At 49.5% G+C, this 27936-nt stretch overlaps 3 protein-coding genes across 4 annotated transcripts in view; 1 reads left to right on the top strand and 2 right to left on the bottom strand.

Moving 5' to 3' along the window:
• The window catches only part of TTBK1 (tau tubulin kinase 1), a 39948-nt gene extending 39755 nt beyond the window's left edge, over positions 1–193 (bottom strand). For both annotated transcript variants that reach the window (XM_033098908.1, XM_033098923.1), the window contains exon 1: positions 110–193. The gene's annotated coding sequence lies outside the window, so the exon portion shown is untranslated. The remainder of the gene's footprint in view (positions 1–109) is intronic.
• Positions 194–1923: 1730 nt separating this feature from the next.
• DNPH1 (2'-deoxynucleoside 5'-phosphate N-hydrolase 1) lies at positions 1924–16637 on the top strand. The gene is made up of 5 exons (XM_033102661.1): positions 1924–2053; positions 11953–12259; positions 15756–15824; positions 15994–16104; positions 16285–16637. The coding sequence occupies exons 2-5, from the start codon at positions 12058–12060 to the stop codon at positions 16449–16451; spliced, it is 549 nt and encodes a 182-aa protein (XP_032958552.1). The 5' UTR covers positions 1924–2053; positions 11953–12057; the 3' UTR covers positions 16452–16637.
• Positions 16638–16760: 123 nt separating this feature from the next.
• CUL9 (cullin 9) overlaps positions 16761–27936 on the bottom strand; it is a 35318-nt gene continuing 24142 nt past the window's right edge. Inside the window, exons 27-41 of the mRNA XM_033102124.1 lie at positions 27155–27300; positions 26875–27004; positions 26525–26724; positions 25823–26073; positions 24506–24851; positions 20831–20971; positions 20531–20695; positions 20190–20353; positions 19750–19843; positions 19181–19255; positions 18919–19029; positions 18643–18760; positions 18128–18261; positions 17379–17452; positions 16761–17298 (exon numbers count right to left, since the gene is read on the bottom strand). Of these exons, the coding sequence (XP_032958015.1) occupies positions 17100–17298; positions 17379–17452; positions 18128–18261; positions 18643–18760; positions 18919–19029; positions 19181–19255; positions 19750–19843; positions 20190–20353; positions 20531–20695; positions 20831–20971; positions 24506–24851; positions 25823–26073; positions 26525–26724; positions 26875–27004; positions 27155–27300 (2348 nt within the window). The 3' untranslated portion in view covers positions 16761–17099. The remainder of the gene's footprint in view (positions 17299–17378; positions 17453–18127; positions 18262–18642; positions 18761–18918; positions 19030–19180; positions 19256–19749; positions 19844–20189; positions 20354–20530; positions 20696–20830; positions 20972–24505; positions 24852–25822; positions 26074–26524; positions 26725–26874; positions 27005–27154; positions 27301–27936) is intronic.

The following is a 27936-nucleotide window of genomic DNA, read 5'->3' as shown; positions in this document are numbered from 1 at the left end:
GAGAAGGCTGCTCTGGGAGGTGAGCCAGGCCCGAGGCCCAACGAGTCCATAGAAGGAGCCCCCTCCCCGACCCCCGCCCAGCCCGCCGCCCGGCCCCGCCCCGCCTCACCTGCTCTGTGCCCGCTGCGGCTGCGGCTGCGGCGGCGGAGGCAGCGGCTTGGGGCGGCGCATCCCCGGGGGCCGGGGCGGGGCGGGGGCGGGGGCGGCTCAGTGCGGCGCTGGGCGGCCCGCTCCCTCCGGCGGTGGCGGCGGCGGCCTCCCGACCCGGACCATCCCGGCCCGGCCCGGCCCGGCCCGGATCCTCCTTGGGCGACGGCGGCGGCAGCGGCAGAGAGGGGAGCTGCCCACAATGCACCGCGCCGCCAGCATCAGCACCAGCCCTGACATCACCGCCCCACCGCCCGGGCTCTTACATCACCGCCCTTTCTCTGACATCACATTCTATTCTGCTCTTCCCTCCACTCTCGCAGCCCTCGGATTCTCTCTCTCCGACGGTCCTGCCCCAGTTCTTAGGATCTCTTCACTGGTCTCAGCCATTCATTTGATCTCCATCCCCAAGCCAAGCGGGGCCCCACCACTCCTTACCTGAACCCATAAACCTCACCTGTCCCCATCAGCCTCAAATGATCCCCCCACTTCATCCTCCATATGTTCATGTTATTTTCCTCTAAACACATTTCCCCTCACCTGTACCCATCCTGCTATATGTCCCCATCTCCCCGTTTCTTCGAACACCATCCCTCACCTATAACTCACCACATATATACCTTACCTCCCGGCTCAATCTGTCCTTCTTTCTCTGTCCCTTTCTCCCATCTGTTGACAAACTGTCATTGTTTCTTACTGCTTACCAAATAAGATGCACACTCTTTACTGTGACATTAAAAATTCTTCCCAACATAGACCCACAGTGGCTATTACTACCTCTCTGACAGATTGGATTACTCAACATCCCCTGGACATACTTTGCACTTTGTCTCTCTCCGGTCCTTCCTTCCCTCCTCATGCCTTCAATAAATGCATGCTGAACACTTTCAATAAAACAATAACAGCAGCAACAATTTATTCGTGCCCGACACTGTTCTAACTTTAGACATGTTAACTCATTTAATCCTCATAACAACCCTATGAGGTAGCAGTACTAATGTTACACCCATTTTATAGATAAGGAAACTAAGACACAGACATTTCAGTGATTTGCCTTAGGTCACCCAGGTAGGAAGTGGTAGAGCTGGGATTCACCCTTGTCTCCAGAGTCCATGCTCCTAACCACTAAGCTGGGAGGAAGAACCATTGAGTCTGCAGTAGTCCGAGGAGGCATCTCAGAAGAGGTGTGTTCAACTGTAATTTAAAGGATTAGAAGGCCCCAAAAGACAAGCGGGGCCAGGACACAGGATGGGTGGGAGAGAGCTCCAGGCTGAGAGGACAGTCTGAGGTGAGCAGGGGGTGGACATGTGCAAAACCATGAAGGGCTGTGGGGACAGAGCCCCAGAGAGCAGTTTCCAGGCTCTTGGCCTCACGTGGAAAGGTGCTGGCTCCGGTAGTGGATGGCCATCAGCTGTGACTAGCTGGCCATCAGCTGTAACCAGTTAGCCACCGATATAACTGCCGTGGCTGAGCTAGCAGGCGGCGGAGTGCAGGTTGCGGATCGTGGGGCTCCTGCTTCCTGTGTCTCCACCCCAGCCGCCAGCGAGACTACAGTGGTATGACTCCCCTATCTATGGCTCCGTGGGTGTTCCTTTTTAGCCTCACCATGTCCTGCGTTCTTATGTGGGAAGCGGGACCAGAGACCCCACATGACACCCTGCATGACAAGGGCCTTGTGTGCCACGAGAAGATTAGATTTTCTCCATTTAGTTTTTTAAAGTGTAGTGGACAGCGGACTGAGTCACCCAGATGCCGCTTCAGAACTAGGGAGTCACTCCCCCAGCTGCCTGGGGTGCTGAAGACTGATTGCTTCCAGCTGGCTCCCTCTCTGGGAGTCTAGGGGGATGCCTCACCCATGATCATGTGCCCTTCCTGGCACATCCCCTATCTGACCGAAGATCAACCTGTGAGTACAAAGGCTCGGTCCCCTCCCACCAACTAGGGATAGCTCTGAAGGGTCATCCCCTTTTCAAAACTCCTGACAGGATCAGCTGAGGCTTCTACTGAGACTGCATCAAAGCTCAACTTCCCCTCTGCCCAACATTGCTTTCTTCACTCCTCCACAGGTGGGGGTCCTCAGAGCACTTCCCCATAAGCCTACTGGGTGGCTGTCTCTGTCTCAGAGTCAGTCTCCAGAGCAAGCAGACCTTTAGACAGGAAATCACTGAAGAATTTTGAGCAGAAACAAGACGCAGTCTGTTCTGAATACTGGGTTAGAATTCTAGGTTGACAATTTTTTTTTCAGTACTTAAAAAATGTTGCTCTACTGTCTTCTAGTTTGCATTGTTTCAGATGAGAAATCTGCAATTATCCTTATTTTGTTTCTCTGTGTCTATTGTGTCTTTTACCCCTCTGGCTACTTTTAAGATTTTCTCTTTATCACTGGTTTTAAGCTATTTGATTATGATGTGACTTGCTATAGTGTTATTCATTTTTTCTTGTGCTTGGGGTTTGTTGAGCTTCTTATATCTGTGGATTTACAGGTTTCATTAAGTTTGAAAAATTGTCAGCCATTATTTTCTCAAACTTTTATTCTGCCCTCTGTTTTCCTTCGGGGAATCCAATTACCTGTATATTAGGATGCTTGAAATTTTCCCACAGCTCACTGATGCTTTTGTTCATTTTTTCCCCTGTCTTTTTTCTCACTGTGTTTCATTTTGGATAGTTTCTACTGCTGTGTTCAAATGTGTTACTATTTTCTTTTGCAGTATCTAATCTGGTAATATCCCATCTAATTTTTTTAAATTGTATTGGGGAATATTGGGGAACAGTGTGTTTCTCCAGGGCCAATCAGCTCCAAGTTGTTGTCCTTCAATCTAGTTGTGGAAGGTGCAGCTCAAGTCCAGTTGCTGTTTCCAATATTAGTTGCAGGGGGCGCAGCCCACCATCCCGTGGAGGGTATCGAACCAGCAACCTTGTTGTTGAGAGCTCGTGCTCTAACCAACTGAGCCATCTGGCAGCCCCCAATGTATTTTTCATTGTAGTTTCTCTCTCTAAAAGTTCAATCTGGGTCTTTTAAAAATCTTCCATGGGCAGTTTTTCTTCTAACTTTTTAAACATATTGAAGAGGTATAATAACTCTTTTAATGTACTTGTCTGTTAATCTTTTTATTTGAATAATTTCTGGAACAGTTTCAATTTTTCGTCTCACTATGGGTCATTGTGGGGACAGAGTCCCAGAGAGCAGTTTCCAGGCTCTCGACCTCACGTGGAAAGGTGCTGGCTCAGGGTAGCAGATGGTCATCAGCTGTAACCAGTTCGCCATTGGCCACTGATATAACTGCCGTGGCTACACTAGCAAGTGCAGATTGCAGCTAGCAAGTGGATTGTGAATTGCGGATTGTGTTGATCCTACTTCCTGTGTCTCGCCAGGCCGCCAGCGAGACGGGGGCGCAGGAAGATCCCTTTTGGGGCACTGGTGGATGTTTGCTTTTGTGTCTCAACCAGCCACCAGCGAGACTATAGCGGTATGACTCCCCTATCCATGGCTCCGTGGGTGCTCCTTTTTGGCCTCACCATGTCCTGCGTTCTTATGTGGGGAGCGGGACCAGAGACCCCGCATGAATCATATTATTCTGTTCCTTTTCATACCGTAATTTTTTAATGGATGCCAAATATTGTAACTTTTTTCCGGTTGGATCCTGGGTATTTTTGTATTTCAGTAAATATTATTGAGCTCTGTTCTGAAATGCAATGTATTTACTTAGAAACAGTTTGATCTTTTCAAGGCTTACTTTTTAAGTCTTTGTTAGGTAGGGCCTGAGCACCCTCTAATCTAGTGCTGATTTTTCCCCACCACTGAGGCAAATCCCTTTGGTATAATTTATCCAGTTGCCCCATGAATTTTTGGGTCAGAAGGTAGCTCTATTTCAATTTTTTGAGGAACCTCCATACTGTTTTCTACAGTGGCTGCACCAATTTACATTCCCACCAACAGTTCACCAGCGTTCCCTTTTCTCCACATCATCACTGACACTTGTTATTTCTTGTGTTTTGATGACAGCCATTCTGACAGGTGTGAGGTGAAACCATGCCAAATGGTTTTCCATGTCAGCTGGAGGGAACAGGCACTATTTCCATCTTTTAGTGAGCTCTGAGGATTGATTGCTCTGCTCCTTTCAGATAAGTATTTTCCCATCTCAGAGAGTTTTCTCACACATGTGTGCTGATCAGTCCTCAGCTGCCTGTCATGGGGAACCCTCTGAAGATTCCAGAACTCTCTCTCCTATTTTGTGCTCTAGCCTACAAATGAGCTGTCTTGGCCGCCCTGGACTCCCCACTCTGCCTCCTCAACTCAAGGAGACAGCCAAGGTTCAGCCTGGGTTCCTCCTGCTCGCAGCCTGGAAACCCAGCAGGCAACATGCTGGGGCAAACACAGAGCGCACCTGGCTTGTTTTCAGTCATTCCAGGATTACTGTCCCATGTGCCTGACTGCCAATGTTCAAACATTATTGTTTCATATATTCTGCCCAGTTTTTTTGGTTGTTAAACATGGAAGGTGGGGCAGCCAGATGGCTCAGTTGGATAGAGTGCAAGCTCTTAACAACAAGGTTGCCAGTTCGATTCCCACATGGGCGAGTGAGAAACAATGGCTTGAACTTGAAGCTGAGCCACTGGTGGGTGGCCGGTTTGTTCAGTGGTTAGAGCGAGGTGCTCGTAACACCAAGGTCGCTGGTTGGAGTCCCACATGGGCCAGTGAGCTGCGCCCTCCACAACTAGATTGAAAACAATGACTTGACTTGGAGCTGAGCTGTGCCCCCCACAACTAGGTTGAAAAATAACGACTTGACATTCTGGAAAAACACACTGTTCCCCAATATTCCCCATTAAAACAAAAAACAACATGAAAGTTATACAGCAAAGGGAACCATCAATAAAATGAACAACCACCTATGGAATGGGAGAAAATATTTGCAAATCATACACATGATAAGGGATTAATATCTGAATACATAAAGAGATCAAACAACACAGTAGGATAAAAAATCTGATTTTAAAATGGACAGAGGATCTAAATAGATATTTTTCCAAAGAAGACATACAAATGGCAAACAGTTACATTAAAAGGTGCACACATCATTCATCATCAGGGAAATGCAAAGTAAAACCACAATAAGATATCACCTCACACCTGTCAAATGGCTGTCATCAAGAACACATGAAATAACAAGTGTGGGTGAAGATGTGGAGAAAGGGGAACCCTGGTGCACTGGTTGGTGGGATTGTAAATTGGTGCACCACTGTGGAAAACAGTATGGAGGTTCCTCAAAAAATTGAAATAGAGCTACCTTACAACCCAGCAATTCTGCAGCTGAGTATTTATCAAAAAAAAAAAAAAATGAAGTCACTGTCTTGAAAAGATATGAGTACCCCATGGTTCAATGCAGCATTATTTACAATAGCCAACACATGGAAACAACCTAAGTGTTCGCTGGTAGACGAATGGATAAAGAAAATGTGGTATATATACACAATGAAATATTATTCAGCCATAAAAGAAGAAAATCCTGCCTGTTGGGAGAACATGGATGGAGCTTGAGGGCATTATACTACGTGAAATAAATCAGGCAGAGAAAGACAAATACTGTATCATATTACTTATAGGTGGGATCTAAAAAAATAAAACCAAACTCATAGATGCAGGAAACAGATTGGTGGTTGCCAGAGGCAGAGAGTGGGGTGGGTGAAATGGGTCAATGTGGTCAAAAGGTACAAACTTCCAGTTATAAGATAAATAAGTCCTGGGATGCAATGTACAGCATGGTGACTATAGTTAATAATACTGTATTGTGTATTTGAAAGTTGCTAAGAGAGTGAATCTTAAAAGTTCTCATCACAAGAAAAAAATTGTGTAACTATGTACGGTGATGAATGTTAACTAGCCTTATTGTGGGAATCATTCTGCAATATATACATATATTGAATCATTATGTTGTACACCTAAAACTAATATAATGGTATATGCCAATTATATCTCAATTCTTAAAAATCTGCATAAGAAAAATCACGACAAACAAACAAACAAAAAAAGGAGCAAGGGAAAACCATGGTAAAGACATAAGACAAAAGAGGATAACAGGAAAAAGCCAAATGTGTAATTAATCACAATAAATATAAATGGATGAAATTCATTGATTAATAGTGCATCAGCTTTAAAAGCAGCAGGTATATGCTGCTTACTAGAGACACACTTGGAATACAGAAAGGTTGACATTAAAGGTACAAAACTATACAAGTCCAAAAGAATTTATTAGGAAAACAAGTGAGTCACATAATAAGGATAAAAAGTATACCACCAAGCTTGTACTCACCTAATAACAGTTTCAGACTACAAAGAAAAATATAGGCAAACTTGTAAGGAAAAAATTAAAAATTCACTGTCAAAGGGAGGTTTTAACAAAATTATCTTAATAATTGATAAATCAGTCACCAAAATAATAGTAAGGATATAGAAGATTTGAAAAATAAAAAATAACAAGCTTGATCTGTGATATTATCTATTATACTGTGTCTGTTGTATCTATTTTAGATATTATATACACATATATCTATTATACATAGATTACGTATATACATACATATCTATTATATACATAACAGATAATATGTGTATATAATAGGTAATATGATATTTATAATAGATATTATAATATATGTAATATATAAAGATCTGAAATAGATATAATTTTAAGATTTGGTAAACCTGGGTACTGGATACATGGATATATGATATAATATTCTCCATACTTTTCTCAAACTTGATACATTTTTAAATAAATTTTAAAATTAACAATTATTCACAAGAAACTCTAAAATGGAGCACTTAGACTGAATTCCCTGTTTTGGTCTGTACAGATGCCTGACACAGAAAGGAGAGCTAGGAGTCCAGATATTTCCCCCTTTCACAAAATTTCCAGCATGGATAATGTCACCAGCAAGAAAAGCATCCTAGCAACTAGAATGGGGAGGAAATCAGATTAAGAATGTACCCAAGTAAGGTGGCTATAGTATATATGAAGGCAGAAATTCTCGACCCTGTTTCCTCTACAACATATCTGAGAAAGGAAAGTCACATTTGAAATGAACGAACAAACAAACAAAAACCCAGGAAGGTAAATCTGGTCCCTGCTATTCCTTCTTGGCCGGAAACAGATGTTTGATCCGAGTGTTGAATAGCAGGAGTGTAAGGATGAGTTAGAAGGAATCCTCCACATACTTGATTTCTGCCTTCTCTGAATAGCTCAGCCCTTTGCACATTGCTGCGTGGCAGTGATTAGACTTCTCCCATTCTTGAGCTAAGCCTGGCGCTTCCCAAAGCCAAACAGAGTCTAAAGTCTCAGACTCTCCTTTACTCCTTTTGGTACCTACTTTAGTGCCCGCTGAGTGTCTCATACAAAATAAATGCTTTAAGAAATGTGTCTCCAATGCTATAATTAAAAGAGACTTAAAAGACATATAAAAAATGAGTAAGGTTAAACCATATGTCCAAGGGTGCACAATTGGGTGATAAAATCGTAAAGAAACATAAGGAAGTTGATTTATGTCCATTTTTTATCCTTTCTATAACAGTAAGGAAAATGGTTACTTTTGAAGGCTGTGATTGGGATAGAGCACATGGAAACTTCTGGGATGGAGCACATAGAAACTTCTGGGTGGCTGAAGATCTATTTTTTGACACAAGTGGTGGTGACAAGAGTATTAGTCTTATAATAATTCATTTACTTTAAGGTGGTTTTGTGCAAGTGGGTTTTTATTTTATAAACACATTTTTGTTGGTATATCCAATGAATGAATGAATGAATGAATGAATCTGGGCATTGAGCATCAGTAGTTGCTAACATCAAAAAACAGAGACATCCCTTTGAAGTCCAATCATGTTGAATAGTTCATTCTGTTTTTATTGCTGAGTGGTACTCTATTGTATAAGCATAGTAAAATTAGTTTATCCTTCTATTGAAGGACATTTGGATTGTTGCCAGCGAGGGGCTCTTGTGAATGAAGCTGCCATAAACAAAACAAAACAAAACAAAACAAAAACAAGAAAAAAAGAGTCATTCTGACACTTCTGTGCCCCATGATGGGCGTACACACCACATGTGAAGTAGTCTTGCCCAAAACTGAATTTGAGTCTGATCAAATCTCTAGGTCTAACTCCAATGTACAGGACAGAGGAACGCTTTAAATGACAGTACAGGACATATAATCAGCCAACTCCAGACAGAGTGAGGAAACTGCAGGACAAATGAGGGGAAAGGAGAGAACATGCAGGGGGAATAGGTTGATTAAAATAGACTTAAAAGACACGCCAACCAATCACAATATATGGCTTCATGTGACTCCTGCTTGTAAACAAATAAACTGTAAACATTTATAACATTTCTAAGACAACTGGAGATTTGAACACTGATGGAATATTTGAGGACAAAAAAAATCTTGTTAAAATGTTTTAGCTGTGATAACAGTATTTTACTTACTTTTTTTTAAAAAAAGAGTATCTTTTAGAGACATTAAAATATTTACAAATGAAATAATATGATCTTGAATTTGCATCAAAATAGTACAGTGAGGAAATTGGATATGGGTAGCGATTGGCCAAAATTGACCATAAATTGATAATTGTTGAAGCTTCTTATACTATTGACTATTTTCTGCACTTTATTTTTTTGCTTTTTAAAAAACAGCTGTATAAAGTATAACTTACATATCAGTAAAATCCACTAATTACAAGTGTGCAATTTAATAATATTTTGTAAATGTAGAGAGTGATGCAATCATCATCACTACAGTCCAGTTTTAGAACATTTCCGTCGCCCCCCAGGAAGTCTCCTTGGGCCCTATGTAGGTAATGCCCACTCCCGCCTCAGCCGCTAGTCGTCTGCTTCCTGTCTCTCTATGCCTTTTCTGGACATTTCTCTTAAATGGAATCATACAATAGCTAGTCTTCTGATATTCTCTCTGTTAGTTGATATGTTTGCCATTTTCCATAATGAAAACAATTTGTTGGCTTGAGCGATGACTCACATTTGTATAGAACTTAGTGTTTTGTAAAGCGCTTTCATGAACCAGGTGAGTAAGGCAGGATAATATTTCTCACCGATTTTATGGATGAGGACACTGAAGCCTAGAGGGCTTATGGGGCCTGACCAAGGTCACAGAGCTAATTAGTAACTGAATTAGGATTTGATTCTGGCCTCCTGCCACCTGGTGAGATATCTTGCCCCATCATGTGGCCTCATTAGACCGCCCGCTGCTCTGTTCCCCCATCCCATCACGGTGCTGGCTGTGCGTACTCATCAACAGTGGACGTAGAACCAATCTCAGCGATTTATTTCCCATCCGGAAAAACAGACAAAACATCCCTTCCATTCTGTCTCCTTCAGCCCAAGCTGGAAAGGAGATGCCAGCCACCTCAGAGGTGTGGGCTCTAAGGAGATGCAGGCTGGTGTATTTTCTTTAAGACACAGAGGTGGAAACAAGATGCTTTGTGTGTATTTGTGCATGAGTGGTCCTCACCTGTGGGGAGAACTGGAGGGAACTTGTGAGCATGGCTAATGAAGGTGAAGAAGGTTGCCCATCAAGTTGTCTGGCACATAGGCTTCCTTACTAAAGGCGTGTGTGAGTGTGAGTGTGTGGGTGTGTGTGTGAGCGTGCCTGAAGAGCACCAGTGCACACCTGTGCAAACACGTTTGCCCCCGTGATCCCTGTATCTGCGGCTGGGCCCATCAGTGGACAGAAGTATCCTAAAATCTCTTTGCCTTCTCTCTGTGTTTTTTCATTAAAAATAAAATTATTGTTGTGCCTGCTCTGTAACCTCACACTTTGGTGTTTTAATAGTTGTCATTCAGGAACAATTCAGAAGAAACCGTGGACGGTGCTTTCCTCTGGGGAATGAGATTGGGGTCTCAGGACTCACTTCCTACTGCATACCCTCTGTTTCATTTACATTGTTTTGTCCTATATGTGTGTTATTTTCATAATAAAATGAGGGGGAGAGCGTTATCACCGGTGAGCAATGGTGTGTTTCCCTGTCTCCCTGAAGCTCCTGCTTCTGTCAGCCTGCCATAGGGCTGAGCAGATTACAAGGTGCTGTCAAATGCAACTTCTCATTTAATCCACTCTTTGAATCAACAAATATTTGATAAACATTTCCTATGTGCCAGGCACAGTTCTAGAAGCTGGGGATATAACAGCGAACCAACCAGATAAAAATCCCCACCTTCCTGGGGACTTATATTCTACTAGTACTTATATTCTACTAGTAGGTATAGAAAGATATACAACAAAAATAATAAAGCAGGGGCAGCCGGATGGCTCAGTTGGTTAGAGCGTGAGCTCTAAACAACAGGGTTGCTGGTTCGATTCCCACGTGGGCCAGTGAGCTGCACCCTCCACAACTAGATTAAAGACAACGAGCTGTCTTTAACTGAAAGAGAAGAGTCAGTTGGTTAGAGAGAGCGTTCTTAACAACAGGTTACCGGTTCAATTCCCACCATGGGATGGTGGGCTGCGCCCCCTGCAACTAAAGACTGAAAACGGCAACTGGACTTAGAGCTGAGCTGCTCCCTCCACAATTAGATTGAAGGACAACAACTTGGAGCTGATGGGCCCTGGAGAAACACACTGTTCCCCAATATTTCCCCCACAAAAAAAAATAGTAATAAAGTGGATGGTACTTGAGAAAAGGCAAGGCAGGGAAGGGGAATGGGAGGAGGTTGCCCTGTTGAAGAGGGTGGTCAGGGAAGGTGATAAGTGAACAAAGACTTGAAGGAGGTGAGGGAGTGATCCAGGGAGCCATCTGGGACAAAAAATGTTCCAGGGAACAACAAATGCAAAGGCTCTGAGGCAAAAGCATGGCGGGCATGCTTGAGGAATAGCCAGGAAGCCAGGGTAGCTGCAGAAAAGTCGGTGAGAGTAATGGAGCTGGGGTTAGAGAGGTAAGAGAATCACCAGATCATGTGGGCCTGGCAGGCCACTGTGGGAGTTCGGTTTTTACCCTCAGTGAGAAGGGTGGCATTAGAGAGTTTGAGCAGAGGAGGGTCATGACCTAACTAATGTGTTCACAGCGTCACTCTGGCTGCTGAGTGGAGGCCAGACTGTGTAGCAGTGAAGTGGGGAGCCTGTGCGGAGACTGCTGAGGGAGGTTTGGTCAGGCATGGCTGTAGTGGAGGTGATGAGTGGGCGTCAGAATCCAGAAATCTTTAGAAGAGAGAACCAACAGGAGTTGCCGATGGATTGGATGTAGGGTTTGAAAGAGAAGAGTCAAGAATGACTCCAAGGGGCCGGCCTGGTGGCTCAGGCGGTTGGAGCTCCAAGCCCCTAACTCCAAAGGCTGCCGGTTTGATTCCCACATGGGCCAGTGGGCTCTCAACCGCAAGCTTGCCAGTTCAACTCCTCCAGTCCCGCAAGGGAGGGTGGGCTGTGCTCCCTGCAACTAGCAACGGCAATTGGACCTGGAGCTGAGCTGCGCCCTCCACAACTAAGATTGAAAGGACAATTTGACTTGGAAAAAAGGCCTGGAAGTACACACTGTTCCCCAATAAACTTCTATTCCCCTTTCCCCCCCAAAAAAAAAATCTTAAAAAAAAAAAAGAATGACTCCAAGGTTTTGAGCCTGAGCAGCTGCATAGATGGGGATGCCTTTGGCTGAGATGGGGAGGACGAAGGGGCAGCAGGGAGAGAAGTGGGTGAGGTGGGGAGCACCACGAGCTCTTCCAGGATGCGTTCAAGTTAAGAAGTCCAGGAGGCTGTGGGTTCCTCACACATGGGTGTCGTCGCCCATCCTCCCAACTCATTCCCATTCCACAGATATGGACATTCCGGTACCAGAGCTCTGCGCCGCCCCGCCCCCGGTCACGCGGCTGCGGGCTGTCGCCCCCTGGCGCCGGAAGATGAGCGGCGTTGGCGGCGGAGATGGAGGCGACGGTGGCCCCCGCGCGGGAGTGCGGGGAGCCTAGGCTGCTGGGCCAGCCCGGCCGCCGGGCCCTGTACTTCTGCGGGAGTATCCGCGGCGGGCGCGAGGACCGGGAGCTGTACCAGCGGATCGTGTCGCGACTGCGGCGCTTCGGAGCCGTGCTCACCGAGCACGTGGCGGCCGCCGAGCTGGGCGCGCGCGGTGAGGCCCCGGGGTCGCTGGGCTCGGGCTCCTTCCCCTCCACGGAAACTGCCCTCCGCCCAGGAATGGGGGCCCGGGCTCAGACGGCACGTGTGTGCGTACAGCTGCGGTGTGAGCCCCGTCTCCGTCCTCAGTTATTATCTCGGCCTTTGGGTCCTTCTTGGAGAACTTTCTTCAGCTCTTCCAGGGCGTCTGCAGGGAGGGCAGCATAGGCGTGGGTGGGGCTGCTTGGGTTCCCGCGTCGCCCGCTGGCAACTTCTTCCCAGCCTAAGACAAAGCTTATCCTTCTGCTTTCTGGTTTGCCATCAAAGTATAGACCGGACAGCTCCAGTTCTCTCCACCACCACCTGTTGCTTTTGGCTGAGATGGCTTGATCACACCCTCTGATCAAGAGGTTGCTAATGTGTTCTGCTCCTGGCTGCTGGGTCTTCCCCGCCCGCGTGCCCTCCCTTCCCCCACACCCCCCTTTTATTGAGATATAATTGACATGTAGCACTGTATAAGTTTAAGGGGTACAGCATGATGACCTGACTCACATATATTGTGAAAGGATTACCACAATAAGGTAACAGCTATCACCTCATATAGATACAAAAAAAGAAAAAATTTTTTTTTCTTTGTGATGACAAGCCAGGATTTCTCTTACCAGCTTTCAAATAATCACAGCGCCATGCTGACTGCAGACACCATACACTTTACAGCCCTGCTACTTATTTATGTTATAACCGGAAGTGTGTACCTTTTGGCCACCTTCACCCGATTCCCCCACACCCCCACCCCAAGCCCCACCTCTAGTAACCACAAATCTGATCTTTCATAGTTTGGGTTTTTCTGGTTTTTGGTTTTTTAGATTCCACATATAAGTGAGATCATACACTATTGCTTTGTCTTTCTCTATCTTGTATCACTTAGCGTAATGCCCTCAAAGCCCTTTCATGTTTTCCCAAATGGCAGGATTTCCTTCTTTCTCATGGCTGAATAATACTCCATTCTCTCTCCATCTCTGTGTGTGTGTGTGTGTGTGTGTGTGTATCACAACTTCTTTATCCATTCATCCACTCCTGAACACTTAGGTTGCTTCCATATCTTGACTAATGTAAATAATGCTGCTATGAACATGGAGTACAGATATCTCGTTGACATAGTGTGTTTTGTTTCCCTTGGTTATATTCCCCAGAGTAGGATTGCTGGATCATATGGTTGTTCTATTTTTAATGTTTTGAGGAACCCCCATACTGTTTTCCATAGTGGCTGTACCAGTTTACAATCTTACCAACAGTGTACAAGGGTTCCCTTTTCTCCACTCTCGCCAGCATTTGTCTTTTTGATGATAGCCATTCTAACAGGTGTGAGGTAGTATCTTGTTGTGACTTTGATTTGCTTTTCCCTAATGATTAGTGATGTTGAGCACCTTTTCATGTACCTGTTGGCCATTCATACATCTTTGGTACATGTCTATTCAGTTCCTTTACCCATTTTTAATTGGATTGTTTGTTTTCTTGCTGTTGAGTTGTATGAGTTTTTTTAATATATTTTGGATATTAACCCCTTATCAGATACATAGTTTGCAAATATTTTTTCCTATCCTGTGGGTTTTTTGTTTTGTTGATCATTTCTTTTGCTGTGAAGCTTTTTAGTTTGATGTAGTGCCACTTGTTTATTTTTTATTTTGTTGCTTGTGCCTCAGGTGTCATATCCACAAAAAAACACTGCCAAGACCCATGTCAAATAGCTTTTTCCTATGTTTTCTTTTAGGAGTTTTATGGTTGCTGGTCTTACATTTAAGCCTTTAATCCATTTTGAGTTAATTTTTGTGAGTGGTGTAAAATAGGGATGTAGTTTCCTTCTTTTACATGTGAGTTTTCCCAGCACCAGTTTTTGAAGAGACAGTCTTTTCTCCACTAAATATTCTTGACTCCCTCATCATATATTAGTTGCCTGTATATGCATAAGTTTATTTCTAGGCTCTCGATTCTGTTCCATGAGTCTATGTGTCTGTTCTTACACCAATACCCTACTGGTTTATTGTAGCTTTATAATATAGCTTGAAATCTATTTGTTCTTCTTTCTCAGGATTACTTGGGCTATTTGGAGTATTTTCTGGTTCCACATAAATTTTAGGATTGCTTTTTACTACTTCCGTAAGAAATGCCATTGGCATCTTGATAGGGATTACACGGAATCTGTAGATGGCTTTGGGTAGTATGGACATTTTAATAATACTAATTCTTCCAGTCCATGAACACGGGATACCTTTCCATTTATTTGTGCCTTCTTCGATTATTTCTTTCATCTGTCTCTTGTAGTTTTCAGTGTAGAGATCTTTCATCTCTTTGGTTAAATTTATTTTTAAGTATTTTATTGTTTTTGATGCTATTGTAAATAGGATTGCACTTTTTATTTTCAGAAAATTCATTGTTAATGCTGGGTCTTTCTAAAGCATGGTTTTGATCAGTTGGTCTGGACTCTCAGTGACTCTTCTAGTTTGAAAATTGTGCCTAGAACTCTTATACTTCTGCTCAGAAAACTTTAAGTGGTTCTCCTTGCCCCACCCAGGAGCAGATCCAGGATTTGTGGGACTTCATGCAATTCTGGGCAACCTCTTTAAAAAGACAAAATCACAAAATTGCTAGGGCACTGGAAAGGGCCTGTGCAGGTGAGGGAGCCTGAAGCTTAAGGGCCGTTGGTTTCACAGTATGTCCACTTCTGCCTGGTGGTTCTTGAACTTCAGTGTGCTCAAGTGTAATGTGGGGAGCTTGTTTAAAATGCAGCTTCTCATAGAGAAGGAGAGAATGAAGCCTTAGAATCTCTTTTTGACAAGTTCTCCTGTGATTTTTGCTCTCCTGTAGGTGGCTGTGAGCCTTACAGCCCTGACGGATAACATTTCATCAAGCTGGAACGCGTAGATCCTTGCCCTCTGACCCCAGTATGCTTCTCCTCCCTTCCTTCCCATCACCTCCTACTCACCACTGTTCCCTCCAGCAGTGGTTCTCAAATTTTAGTGGGTATGAGAATCCCCTGGAGAGAGCTCACGAAGCAGCTGGACTCAGACACCTGGGTCTTTGTAGTTTTACCAAGTTCTCAGGTGATTCTAGTACCCACCAACGCCTCAGAGCCACTCTGTTAGGCTCTAGTGTAGTCTTTCTCCATCGTTTCCTCGCATGGGCCAGTCCTTGCTCCTGCCTGACATTTCCCCACCTGGGATGCTCTTCCTCCTTCTCTAATCACTGACCCACATGAGTTAGTCATTCCCTTAATCTCGGCTGTATCACTCATCTGGCCCTAATCACACTGCTTCCTTTCACAGGATTGAGTTTTTCTTGTGACTATTCCATTTCCTTACTCCTTTTCGTGGACTCTTGGGCCCTCAGACGTTATCTCCTACATCTCTTTCCCACCCGAGCAGTATGGATATGGGGGTGACACAGCGGGGAGGGACTACGTACTGAGGACCGGGATGGGGGCGAAGCCTGGACTAGCTTTCCCTCAACCACAGGGGAAGAGGCTGCTGGAGGCGACAGGCTCATCCATGAGCGGGACATGGTCTGGCTGCAGCAGGCAGATGGTGAGTGGCCCTCCCTCCTACCTGTGAACTCCTCTAGGGTGTTAGGTCCCCCAAACATGCCTGGCCTGCCCACCTAGGCCTCCCTAGAGCTTCTTCCTCACCATACCCACCCTGCCATCTTTTCCTTACAAGCCCAGATACTGAGCCTCCGTCTCCTCTTTCTTCCCAGTGGTCGTGGCGGAAGTGACCCAGCCATCCTTGGGTGTAGGCTATGAGCTGGGCCGGGCTGTTGCCCTCAAGAAGCCAATCCTGTGCCTGTTCCGCCCGCAGTCTGGCCGAGGTGAGCACATCAAGCCCTGGATGGCCACTCCCTCTCTCTCTAGCTTTCTGAGCACCCAGCCCAAACTCCTGCCTTGGGGGTGGGGGGTCTCTGAGTACAGTGCCCACCCCCAATAAGGGCTGGGGAAGGGAACGGAGCAGGGGATGTGGGAAGCATCCTCGCCTCCCTCCGCCTGCCCAGTGCTTTCAGCCATGATCCGGGGAGCAGCAGATGGCTCACGGTTCCAGGTGTGGGACTACGAGGAGGGAGAGGTGGAGGCCATGCTTGACCGGTACTTTGCGGCTGCTCCTCCCGAGCAGGTGGCTTCCTCCCCTGCCCCAACCGCTTGCCTTGGCCCCACTGTCTGAAATTCTGCGGCTCGCAGACTCTGCTCTGCACCACCCTGGCCTCTTAGCCCCAGTAATTAAAAGGTATGTTTACAATCTAAACTTCACGTCTGTATGTGTGGTGGGGCAGGGCCAGCCCTAGAGTATCCCCTTCCCACTCTTCACTGCAAGGTGTAGAGACCCTTTAAGTCTGTAGGCCCCCAACGGATACTTTCTGCTGCCCTTAAGCTTCTGCCAGGAACATTCAGCAGCTTAGAGGGAGGCCGATCATGGGGGATTGCGGGGGGGGGGGGGGGGCAGCCGTTCCCGGTCTCTTCTGGGCTCTAACACTGCGCTGGATCTGGGGCAAGTGGGCAAGTCTGCACCTGGCCTGGACCAGGTGGACCTGCATTCCCCTTTATCGCTGAAGTCAAAGGGGTCACCTTTGGGCCTTCTATGATGACAGAAGAGTTTGGAAGGCTGAAGAAAACTAAAGAATGAGCAGGGCTGGGTGTATGGGAGGGGGAAGCTGAAGCGGGCCTTTGGGGAGCTGCCCAGCCTGCTTCAGAGACGTCTGTGGAAAAGTTTATTCAGTAAACAGGAGGTGCTGCGGCCGCTGGGCCTCGCCCCTCCCCCACCCGTGACAGTGCCGTGGTCACCCATGTGCCAGGTGCTCCCTGACCCCTGCCCTCAGTCGTAAGCCTCCTCATCCTCCTCCTCTTCGCCAAAGAAGAAAGTCTCACGGTCCAGGTTCTCAGACTCCTCGTCATAGGAGAAGCTGTCGTTGTCCAGCTCCTCATCGAACTCGTCCTGCTGCCACTCAGGCACGTCATCCTCGTCGTCTTCGTCTTCCTCCTCCTCCTCCTCCAGCCCCGAGGAGCCCAGGGGCCTAGGAGGACAGCGCCACTCAGCCTCCAAGGGAGCCTGGCACGTCCCACTCCCCCCAGTAGCTCTGCACCCCCTACTCACTGATTGCTGGGCACGTTGGACCCTTTTGCCTCCTGGGCCTCTAACGACGGACTCTGGAGACCAATGCGGAAATCCTGGCAAGGGGACAGGAGGGTGTGGGGAGGAGGAGAGTAGAGGCCACTGGGTCTCTGTGCCCAGCATTTCTTCAGCTGGTGTTCTCTGCGAGCCTACTGGGTGCCACGCACCTGGCAGGAAGGCTCCCACCGGCTCTCCCTTCCTCCCTCCCCACAGCCCCTCTCCAACCACTGCCTTGTGTGGTTTCACTCAGAGGTGGCCTCCAGGGACACGGGACACAATGGTGAGGCCACCAGCCCTGTGCTTCGGGACCTTACAGTGTATGTACGCGTCTGTTCTACCCCAGGGACTCACCAGTCCGTAAGCTCCCGAAGGCAAGACTTATAGTTTAGACCCAACATCAGCGTATTAGGACTGGACACAACTTCAGAGATCCCTTTCTCCAGGGGACCCCGAGCCCCTGGGCCCTACTCCTGCATTCTGAATCCACATTTGGGAGTTATGGCTGAAAACCTTCGCCAGCTGATCCCGAGGAGCAAGTATCTGGCCAAATACCCTTGATGTGGCCTAACTCCTTTATCTTGTAGGAAACGTGGTCAGGTGGCAGGGTCCCACAGCGTCCAGCAGGCTGGCCCAAGAGCCGAACATTCATTCACCCTCACTGCCTTTGCTCCTGGACACCCCCGGGGCAGGGGCTGCGCTGGGCACGGAGGTCCGGGGCTGGGGGAGCCTACCTGGGTGGAATGCTGCAGGATAGCAAGCAGCCTTTCCTGGATCCGCCGGAGCAGCTCCAGGCCCATGTTGAGGCTGTCTGCCCGTAGGAGGCGCAAGGACGAGGCCAGGTCTCGGCACCGCAGCAGGGTCTCCTCTACAGAGGGGGCAGGCACAGGGGCTCCCTCCCTTCTTTCATCCCTTCCATTCCTTCCTTCAACACATACCTACCAAGTTCTACCAACATCTGCCAGGCCAAGCTCTAACCATCCATTCTCATGGGGCTTACACTTAATGGTGGGGACACATCGTAATGAAATCAAAGGCCTGGGGGACCTGTGCCCTCAGGCACTCACAGCATGTACTATAGTCTTCATACCAGAATTTTAAAAGGCTGCTGGTGACATGGCTACGAAGACTTAAGAGGAGGAAGAGGTACGAATGAAGGCTGGGGCCTGGGTGGGGCACTGTTTCGCCACCTGCTTGTCTATTGGGATGGGGCGCTCCAAGGGGACAGGCGGGCAGGGCCAGGCCTCACCCAGAAGGATCTGCAGGGCATTGGTGTGCAGCTCCAGGTTCTCGGTCTGCTGCTCCACCACGTCCACGTGCTCTGTGTCCTGGTTGTAGAAGCTGTACACGCAGGCGTAGGCCAGCACCTAGGGGAGCCCAAGTCAGGCTTCTCCCCGCTGAGGCCTGGCACCTGCCCTCCCCCGGGCTTCCTCCTCATCCCCCGATCCAGGCAGGTGCAAGGGAAGTGGCCGCGCCCACTGCACGCCCCGACATACCCCTCCTCGCCTCCCCCACCCGCCACAACCTTTCGAGCCTGCTCAAGTCCCCGGCAGGCCTCACTGAGGAAGGTGAAGGACTTGGCTGGGGGCACATCATGGATGGCAGCCACGCGATTCCGCAAGTTCACAGCAAACTCCTGCGCACAGGGGGGCGAGTCAGTGATGCGCGCCGGCACCTGCAGCCCCAGCCAATCAGAACAGCAGCCTCCATCTCGGCTCTCTGGCCCCTCCGCGGCCATCTCCCCCACCCCGTGACCTCACCGACCCAACCCTTTCCTCCCTGCTCACCCGGGCCTGGTGATGGAAAGTGCATCTCTCATTATAGTCCTGAAACCGCTTCTCTTGACGAGCTGCCTTGCTTACCTGTAAGGACGTGTTGAGAGGGCTACTGGGCTTTGTTGGGACAGAATGGGGCTCATCTCAGACGAGCCCCCATTCACAGAGGCCTTTCAACATTACCCAGATGTTTTCATTTAATCCTCAGAACTGTGAGGGAGGTCGTATTATCAGCCCCTTTTACAGATGAGGATGCTGAGGTGTGGACAAGTAAACGGACCCAAAGCCACACACTAAGCGGTGGACCAGGCTCAGACTCAGGGTCCTTGCTCTTCTCCGCTCTGCCCCGCTCGCCCCAGCCCTCCTGGTATGAGAAGTCCTACTCTGGGACTGAAGGTTGCTGTGCACAGACCTCCCAGCACCTGTAGGCCTAAGTGGCGCTGTCTTCTCCCCACTGAGCCTTTGTCTCCACAGCTATGCGGTTGCTCTGGACACAGAGCCCTCTTTGCCCAAGACCCCACAACAGCGTCCTATCCTGACTGCCCCTGGCCCCACCCTCCTCCCAGCGAGGGTCCCCTTACCATGGCAGAGCAGTTATAATAGTCTTTGTGATTTGGCTTCCAGGACTTGAGGCAGCGCCAGCAGAATCCATGGTTGCATTTGGCACAGGTCATGCTAGGGAGGAAGCTGGCTGGTCAGAGAGCTCCTGCCTCTGGCCAGGGCCACAGCAGGAATGCCAGGGGCCTGAAGGCACCTCTGAAGATGCCCCGGCCCCTCCATGCCCTTAGTCTCCTACACTTACTGGTCACTACTGAATGCACCCTTGCTTCTGAATTCCCCCATACAGTGTAGACTTAAAAGTGGGGGAAGGAACATAAAACCCAGGAATCACCCTGGAGCATGCCAAGAAAGGGTGGTTGAGTAACTGCCCGTTGCTCGGTTTCTGGTCAGCCCCATTTCTTACTAGCAGGTCTCCTACCCTCTCCCGTGCCTGCGGACTCCCCCAGGGCCCTCTTCTTACTGCAGACACCCTTCATTCTTCTCAATGGGAGCCTGACAGCTGGGACAGCGCTTAGAGATGAGCTTGGCCAGGTGCTTGCTCTGGGCCTCCACACTCATGCCATCGTAGTAGCCGCCGTCATCGACCCACTGAGACATGTGGCCACAGCTGGCAGGGTAGTGTGCCTAGAGCAGGAGGGGGCGGGGAGGACATAGCAGAGCCCTTACTGAGGGCAGCCCCGCTGGTGTGGGGAGGAACAGAGCTCAACTGGGTGGCTGAGGATGCGAACAAAGCAGAATCTGTGTGTGGGGGGGGCAGGGAGTGGATCCTGGCTCAGCATCAGGGCCAGGGTGGGGGCCCACCTCAGGGAAGCTGCAGGTGAAGCAGGAGGCCCAGCCACACTTGGAGCAGGTGGTCCCACAGCCCAGGCTCTGGCGGCACAGGATGCGGTCACAGCCCTGGGGGTTGGTGCACCAGGTCAGGTTGGAGCAGCTTTCCACGTAGCCACGCAGGAGGGCCTTCTCGTACTGTGGGATACAGGTGCCACCAAGTGAGGGCCTGGCTTGCCAGGATGCCACACCTCCAGCACCCCGCATACCAGCCCACTCCCTGGGGCCTGCCCATCTGGCTGTGCACTGAGCTTCTCTCAGGGGAGGGGATACCTTAGAGATGACCTCTGGCGAGGAGACGATGGCACGAATGAAGGCTCCGGTGGGCTGGGCAGGGCAGTCGGCAATGGGGCAGGTGCAATTCAGCACAAGGTTCTGCTCGATTCGCATTGTTAGATATTCATTCCAGCAAGACTGGGAGGGAACGGAGAGGCGCTCAGGGACAGTGCGGGAGCAGCACCAGGAGGTGGTGTCCTGGGCAGTAATCTAGCGGCCCTCCCTTCCCGACGATGCAGAAGGCCAGAGACAAGCCTGCTTCTAAATCGACCTCAAAACTGACCCTAATCTTTCTGGCTTCCATGCATTTTCCTGGATTGGCCCAAATTACAGTTGTCTTTGAGGATGTGTGGGCCAGGATAGCAGCCTAATTATAATTATTGTTGGGCTTGATGTGGAGGCAATGGGTAAGGAGAATTGAAGGGGGAGGAGGGAAGGGGGGACGAGAAGAGGAGGAGAAAGAAAGACTCAAGTTCTACGAAAGAATTGGAGAGAGCAAGGTCAGAGAGAAAGGTGGCCTGGGAGATGGGGCCCCCTTTCCCCACTGGTGGCTGGCCTTGGACGCTGCAAACACACCTGTGGCCTCTCCTCCTGGCTCCGCTTGCTCACCTCTATGCCTGTGTTGAGGCTCCTGTGCCCCCAGACTCAGACTTGCCCACTGCATCTCCCAAATCCTGATCAACGGCACCACGGCGGCCCCAGGCCGTGTCGGACCCTGCACATCTCTTAAATCCTGTCTTGTGCCCACAGCCCTGCCCTGCCCTATACCAGGCCATTATCCTCTCCGCTCCTAAACTGCTGCAGGAGCCAGTCCTGACAAATGGTCTTCCTACGCCCGTCTCTCCCCATCACATCCTTGGTTTATGCATGATCAGCGGCCCGAGCCGCCTAAAATACCCCGTTAACAGCCCCTTCCCTCACTGCCGATGGCCAAGCTTTCCAAAACGATGCATCTAGCCCCCAGGAGAGGACATGTATCAGTGGTATCCAAGCTCCAGGATAAATGGGAAGCATTTTACTGGACTATTTTTACTCAGAGGAAAGTACTGAACAAAACATAACAAACCCCTCTTCATAGTGAAACAAACCCAGATAAATTGGGACGTTGGATGCAAAATTCCTGCATTTTCGAGATAAAACAGGAAGTTTCTCCAAATTCAGATGCACACCTGCAGGCACACAGGCGCAGCAAGCTCCCCCCTCCCAGCCACAGAGGACGAAGGCCCGCTGATGCCTCAGTCTGGTGCGGCCCCACTCCGATAAGGAGCCCCTCTGCTTTGGGCTTGCTCTTGGTTCATGCTGTTCCCAGTGCTCACCCCAAGGAGGGCGCTCCCCAGCCCATGCCCCGCCTCCACCCCCCAATTCCACCTGCCACTCAAGGCTCACCCTGGGAAGCTGCCTCCAACTGCTCCAGACCCCAGGATTTCCCTGCTCTGAGTTCTCCTGCATTTCATTTGTGCCACTCAGCTGTGACTTATTCATAGGCTCCTCCTCGGCTGGGACTTGTGCAAGTAGCCTGTTTTTCTCAGTGGCATTTTCAGGCTCCCTGTCTCCACATCTCTACAGCGTGGGGGTGCCCCAAGCTCAGCACTTGGGCCTGCTTCTTTCTCCCTGGGTGATGCCAGCCAGGCCTCGCCACGTCATTCTGAATTCAAAAACCCACTGTCCACTTGCCAGTCCCACAAAAGTGTCCAATAAGAAGCTCAAAGTTCATGGCCATAAAAGGCTGAATTTCCCCCTCAAAAACCTGCTCTCCAGCCCAGGCCCCAGCCCCGGTACAAGATGACACATCCCATTCACCCAGATGCTCAGATCAAAACCCCAGGGATCACCCTGGACTCCCTAGTCCCAAAGCCCACATCTAATCCCCCAGCCCTGTCAGCTCCACCTGCAAATGTCGCCAAACCCTCCCGGTCCTCTCCTCCTCACTGTCCCTAGGCCAAACCACCACCTTCTCTTCTTGCCTCTTTGTACAACAGCTTCCACTCTTGTTCCCGTCCAAGCCTTTTCTCCACACAAAGCAATCCTTTCAAACACGTAAATCAGATCATATCACTCCCCTGCTTGAAACCCACCATGGCTTCCCCTAAAGTAAAACCCATTATCTGCCAATCCTGACCCAACTGGGCCCCTGGCCACCTCCCAGATCTCCTCTCCAGCTGTGGTCCCATGGCTTCCCTGTGTTTGCTCCTGCTTTTCCCTCTGTCTGCCACACTCTTCCCCCAGATAGTCACCTCCTGGGACTGGCCTTCCCCGTGCCTCCTCAGGTGAAAGTCCCCGACAAGCCCCCCGGCCCAGTCCGAACCCCAGTCACTTCCTACAACACAGACCCCACGGGATTCTTTTCCCTGCATTTCTCGTTAGAGTGTGGAGGGAGGGCCCTGGAGTGAGACCGCCAAAATCCAATCCTGACCTTGGGCAAATTCCTTCTCCTCCCGGTGCCTCCATCTGTAGTCTATAAAATGGGGATAGTAAGAATATCTATCTCCCTGAACCAGGATGGGAATTCAGTGAGAGAATGCGTGTAAGACAGCACAATGGCCCAGACTGAGTCCCCATCACCATTAGCTGCTGTTACAAAGAGCGCACGGTCGTTACTTGGACTTTCCCACACCCTCATTCAGCACCCAGAGCTATGCACACAGTAAGTCCATGACAAATATGAATTAAATGAAAAAAATGCAAGTGTCAAGGAAAGAAGTAAGAAGCTGGGGGGAAAAGGAGCATAGGCAGCTGTGTGAGAAGAGTAACCTGAAGGAGAGCAAAAGGGAATCAGAAAGAGAACCGGTTCGCACGCATGCAATGCACCTGTCTGGGATGGCCCACCCCGGAGACACTGTTGGGAGGGAGAGGCAGCTAGAATCCTAGCAACACGGGGGCTCATCCTCTTAGGAGGATGGCTGCGGGCTCGGCACCAGTTCTAAGAGCTGTGAGGCGGGGAATACCAGACACTCAGCACTCTGGTTCGGGGGGCCTCCCCCACCCCTTCCTGCCTTTGAAGACTCACCCCCGACCTGCAGCCTTCTCTGCTTCAGCTGTACGACAGCAGGCCCTGCCTTCCCAAAACTGCCTTGCGCTTTTGTGCTATCTTCTGGTTTACTACATTGCTTTCCATTTGTGTATCAGGTGAGAGTATACACAAAAGCAGTGACGATGCTCTGAGAGAGAGACGTGTGTGGCGATAAGGAAACCACAAGCTACAGGCATGACCAACTGAATACCACTTCCCATTGACAAAGTGCCTTCATGTATGCTGTGTGTGTGCGTGTGTGTGCATGCATGTGTGCGTGTGTGTGTGTGTACCAGTAGTTCTCAAACTTGGCTGAACACTGGAATCATCTGAGGAGCTTTTAAAGCTCCCGATGCCTGGGTTTTACCTCCAGAGATTCTGATTTACTTAGTCTGGGGTATAGTATGAGCGTGAGGATTTTTAAAAGCCGCCAATGACTATAAAATGAGAATTAAAAATTTTGAGAACCACGGATGTATATATCCTAACCACCACCCCTCACCATGTCAAGGCAGATGACAAAACTCATGTAAGAGAGACTAGGAGCCTTGCCCAACATTGCCTAGGGTAGGAAATGGTGGCGCTGGGGCCGGAACCAATAGTTCCCAAGGAATTATGCTTGAGCAGAAAGCTGGGGCAGGAGAAGGGCTGGTGGGCCTCACCTTGCAGCAGTAGTGCATACAGCAGAGAGAGGGCAAGTCGGCGCTGGGCTCCAGGGGGCTGACACACACAGGGCAGTGGTCGGGGCGCACGGAGGTGGCCTGGGCCTGGGGCACGCACAGCCCAGCCGCCAGCAGCAGTGGCTCAGGATTATCACTGTAGCTCTGCAGCAGCTGTTCGGCCCCCCAGTTGGAGTGAGCCAAAAGATGCTGAGCCACATCTGGCTCTAGGTTGAGCGTCTCCTGCACCTGCCATACCGCCTGCTCCATCAACCCCTCTACCTCCTGGGGGCTCATGGTGCGGCCCGCAGGCAGCTGAAGAGATGCCAGGGCGGCCACAGCTTCTGGGCTTGGGGGAGAGAAGAGGCAGCGGTCAGTCTCCCTGCCCTGCTTATTCAACCTACTACCTGAACCCCAGCTTGGCCCCCAGCTCCCATCGTGCTTGCTTCACCAGCCTGAGGACAACCATCCACACCAACAGTCAGAGCAGGGCCCTCCACAGAAGCATTTGTGATCCAGGGCATGACAGGAATCCAGCAGGCAGGGGTGAGGATGCCGACTGACCTACAGCTGGATGGACAGTCCCACTGTGGGTCTCACCCAAAATGCTACCAGTGTGTCAGGTGAGAAGGGGTGGTCCATAGCCTTACTCCTCAAAGTGTGCTTTGGGGCCCAGCAGTCGGTGTCACAGGTCCTGTACTGAATGTACTGACTCAGGGTCTGCACTTAAACAAGATCCCCAGGTGACGTCATGCATGTGGGAGTAGGGGAAAGATGACTCTGGAGAGCTCACTGTACAGCTAATGCAAAGAGCAGGCATCAAAGCAGTGCCTTGGATCTGACATAAAAAGCTTTAGCAGTGCCAGCCAACTAGCGGACTCCTATGGCAAATTCCTCTGTAGGCTTCCCCAAAACTAGTGTGTATATTTCACTGAGCAGAGTGCACAGTTAGCACTCAATATATATGGCAGAATATTTCATCTTTGCTCAGAATGAGAGAGACCTATAAAGGAGATTACACGTCTGGATCCCTTGCTTAAGGGCTCTAGGAGCATGGTGACAGCAAGGCCCTTGATTAGAAAGGAAAAGAAGGGGGTGACGGCACTGGGAGGGGGAATGAGGACGATCAGAATGGGAAAAATAACAAGTAGAGACAAAATGGGGATAGACAAAGAAAGAAACAAGTGTTGCTCCACAAGGGAGCCTGGCTTTGGCACACAGCTCCTCCCAGGTTAGTGCGGTGCCATCTGTCATGGGGAGCCCATCCCTCTCTACTGGCTGGTGCACACGCTGCAGGGGGATGAGGCTGGGGGTGGCTACCTCGGCTTGGATGTCTCGGTGGTCTGGCTGCCACAGAAGGGGACCTCTGCCTGACCTTGGCAGGGCCCCGTGGGCTCTGGGGTGGCGTACATTATGATCTGGGGCCGGTCATCACGCCGTTTCACATAGCCCTGACCCAGGAGATGCAGGATGCAGGAGAGGACATCCGTACTGCTACAGGCCACGCCCCCAGCCACCGTGCGGCCCAGGCTTCCAGGGGGATTTGGACCCTTCTGCCAGGCTTCCAGCACCTGGGTGGGAGGCGAGAAAACAGGCAGGCCCCTTTTACCTACAGGAGCCAGTCTGCCTGGGTTCAGTGCCCAGCTCTGTCACGTACTAGCTGTGCGACTATGGATAAGTTACTAACTCTCTCATGCCTCATTGTTCTTTATCTGTCAAATGGGGATGATGATGACGACGATGATGATAATACCACCCCCTATCTTATAGAATTGTGCGGATTAAATGACTTAATAATGCAAACTCTTAGATTTAGGGCCTGGCATATAGTAAACACACATCTTGTCTCTCTGCCTTCCGTCTAACTACCCTGTCAGGAATAGAAAACCCAGACAGAAATGTTACCTACAAGGTGTCACACTGAGAGCGTTTATCTTCCCTTATGGTGACCCTGGGCTCCAACCCCCAACCCCCAGCATGACTCCCTCCCTCCCCTAACTTCATGGTCCCCTCTTTGCCTACCATACAAACCAGCTGATCAATGTGGAGGCCCTTTTCCCCATGAGCCTTGAGAATACGGACAAGAAGACAGATCAGGAGGTTCCTCTTCTGTTCAAGAGTTCGGCCCTCATCCTTCTCTACGTCCAGGTACTCCTGGGGAGGTATCAGCCACCGGGCCTCCCCACAGGGCTGGAGCCCAGGCTCACGAAGCCGCAACACACCTGGAATGCACTCCCAGTCCATACCCGGGGAGGAGGAGGGACAGATGGGGGGCGAAGGAGACCCCATTCTCGTTCTCTATTACGCTACCCCCCACCCTGAGAGCCCCACCCTCTATGCACAGCGTCCCCGGTCAGCCCCCATTGACCTACCCCCATGTGGAAAGTCCTGACCCTCATGCAGGCTCAAAGGGCCCTTCTCAGACGTGAGGGGCAGAAGTGCCTGGTGCAGCAGCTCCGGGGTGAGGGCAGCATTCTTCAGCAAGGATTCTACTGACACCTCCTGGTGAAGAGGAACAGGGCCAGTCAGAGGGAGAGAGCCAAGGGCCAGGAAAATATGAGGGAAGAAAGAATGGAAGGAAGGAACAGAGTGAAGGAGAACAGTGGCAGACAAGGGGGAAGAAAAGACAGAGAAGCTGAGGAGCGGAGGCACCTCTGTCTGATTGAAATTCAACAGCAGCCACATCTGCACGGTGGACACATGCAGGGTCTGGTCCCCAAACTGCAGCTCAGCCCGGCCCAGCCATGTCCACTGCAGTCGCCGATGTGGTCCCATGTCCAGGACTGGATGGTTCTGACCTGGGAAAGTGTGGAGGAGAAAGGCAGAGACAAAGAGCAGGGGAAATAGGGAGTTAGGGGTTCGGGCAAAGGTGTACCCTTAATTAAGATCTGTTCCTGCTAGTCTCTGTGGGGAGGAGGGCCTCAGCAGTTACAGACATAGAGGTGCTAAGCTTCCAGAGCTCAGCCTCCTCTGTGACACACCAGAGAGACCTGAGTTTTGCCCTTCCTTAAGGAGCTGACGGTTATAAAGGCCCATGAGGCTGGGTTTTTCCTCCTCCTGTATCACAGTTTCGGCAAGGGTGAGCCTGGGATGTTTGCTCATGCTAGGAAGCAAGGACACTGTCAAAAGGAGAAAACATCAAAAGGAGCCAACCTGAGAGGTACTCGCTGGCCAAAAACGGAACAATTTGAACGTCAAAAAAATAACACCTGCGATGGATTGAAACACATGAAATATTTTAAAAATCCATGAGTTCATAATGATATATATTTTTAGAAGATCTCATTGGTCATCTTGGAGTTTGCTAGAGAAATGGTTCAAAATAAAGGGGAGGAGCAAAGAATCAAGCCTTTCCTGTATCAACTGTACTTCAGGGTAACTAAAAGGTTGATGAGAGGGAGCTTCTCTTTATAGAGGAAGCATTCCAGCTAATA

This window comes from Rhinolophus ferrumequinum, chromosome 3 (genome assembly GCF_004115265.2).
Source record: "Rhinolophus ferrumequinum isolate MPI-CBG mRhiFer1 chromosome 3, mRhiFer1_v1.p, whole genome shotgun sequence".
NCBI classification, from domain to species: Eukaryota; Metazoa; Chordata; class Mammalia; order Chiroptera; family Rhinolophidae; genus Rhinolophus; species Rhinolophus ferrumequinum.
This window is presented reverse-complemented; position numbering and strand designations above follow the sequence as displayed.

Excerpts from the sequence above, each read along its gene's own strand:
- DNPH1 (XM_033102661.1), top strand. The coding sequence starts at position 12,058 with ATGGAGGCGACGGTGGCCCCCGCGCGGGAGTGCGGGGAGCCTAGGCTG. Across the intron at positions 15,825-15,993 it reads CTGGCTGCAGCAGGCAGATG|TGGTCGTGGCGGAAGTGACC; the intron begins GTGAGTGGCCCT and ends CTTTCTTCCCAG. Across the intron at positions 16,105-16,284 it reads CCGCCCGCAGTCTGGCCGAG|TGCTTTCAGCCATGATCCGG; the intron begins GTGAGCACATCA and ends CCGCCTGCCCAG.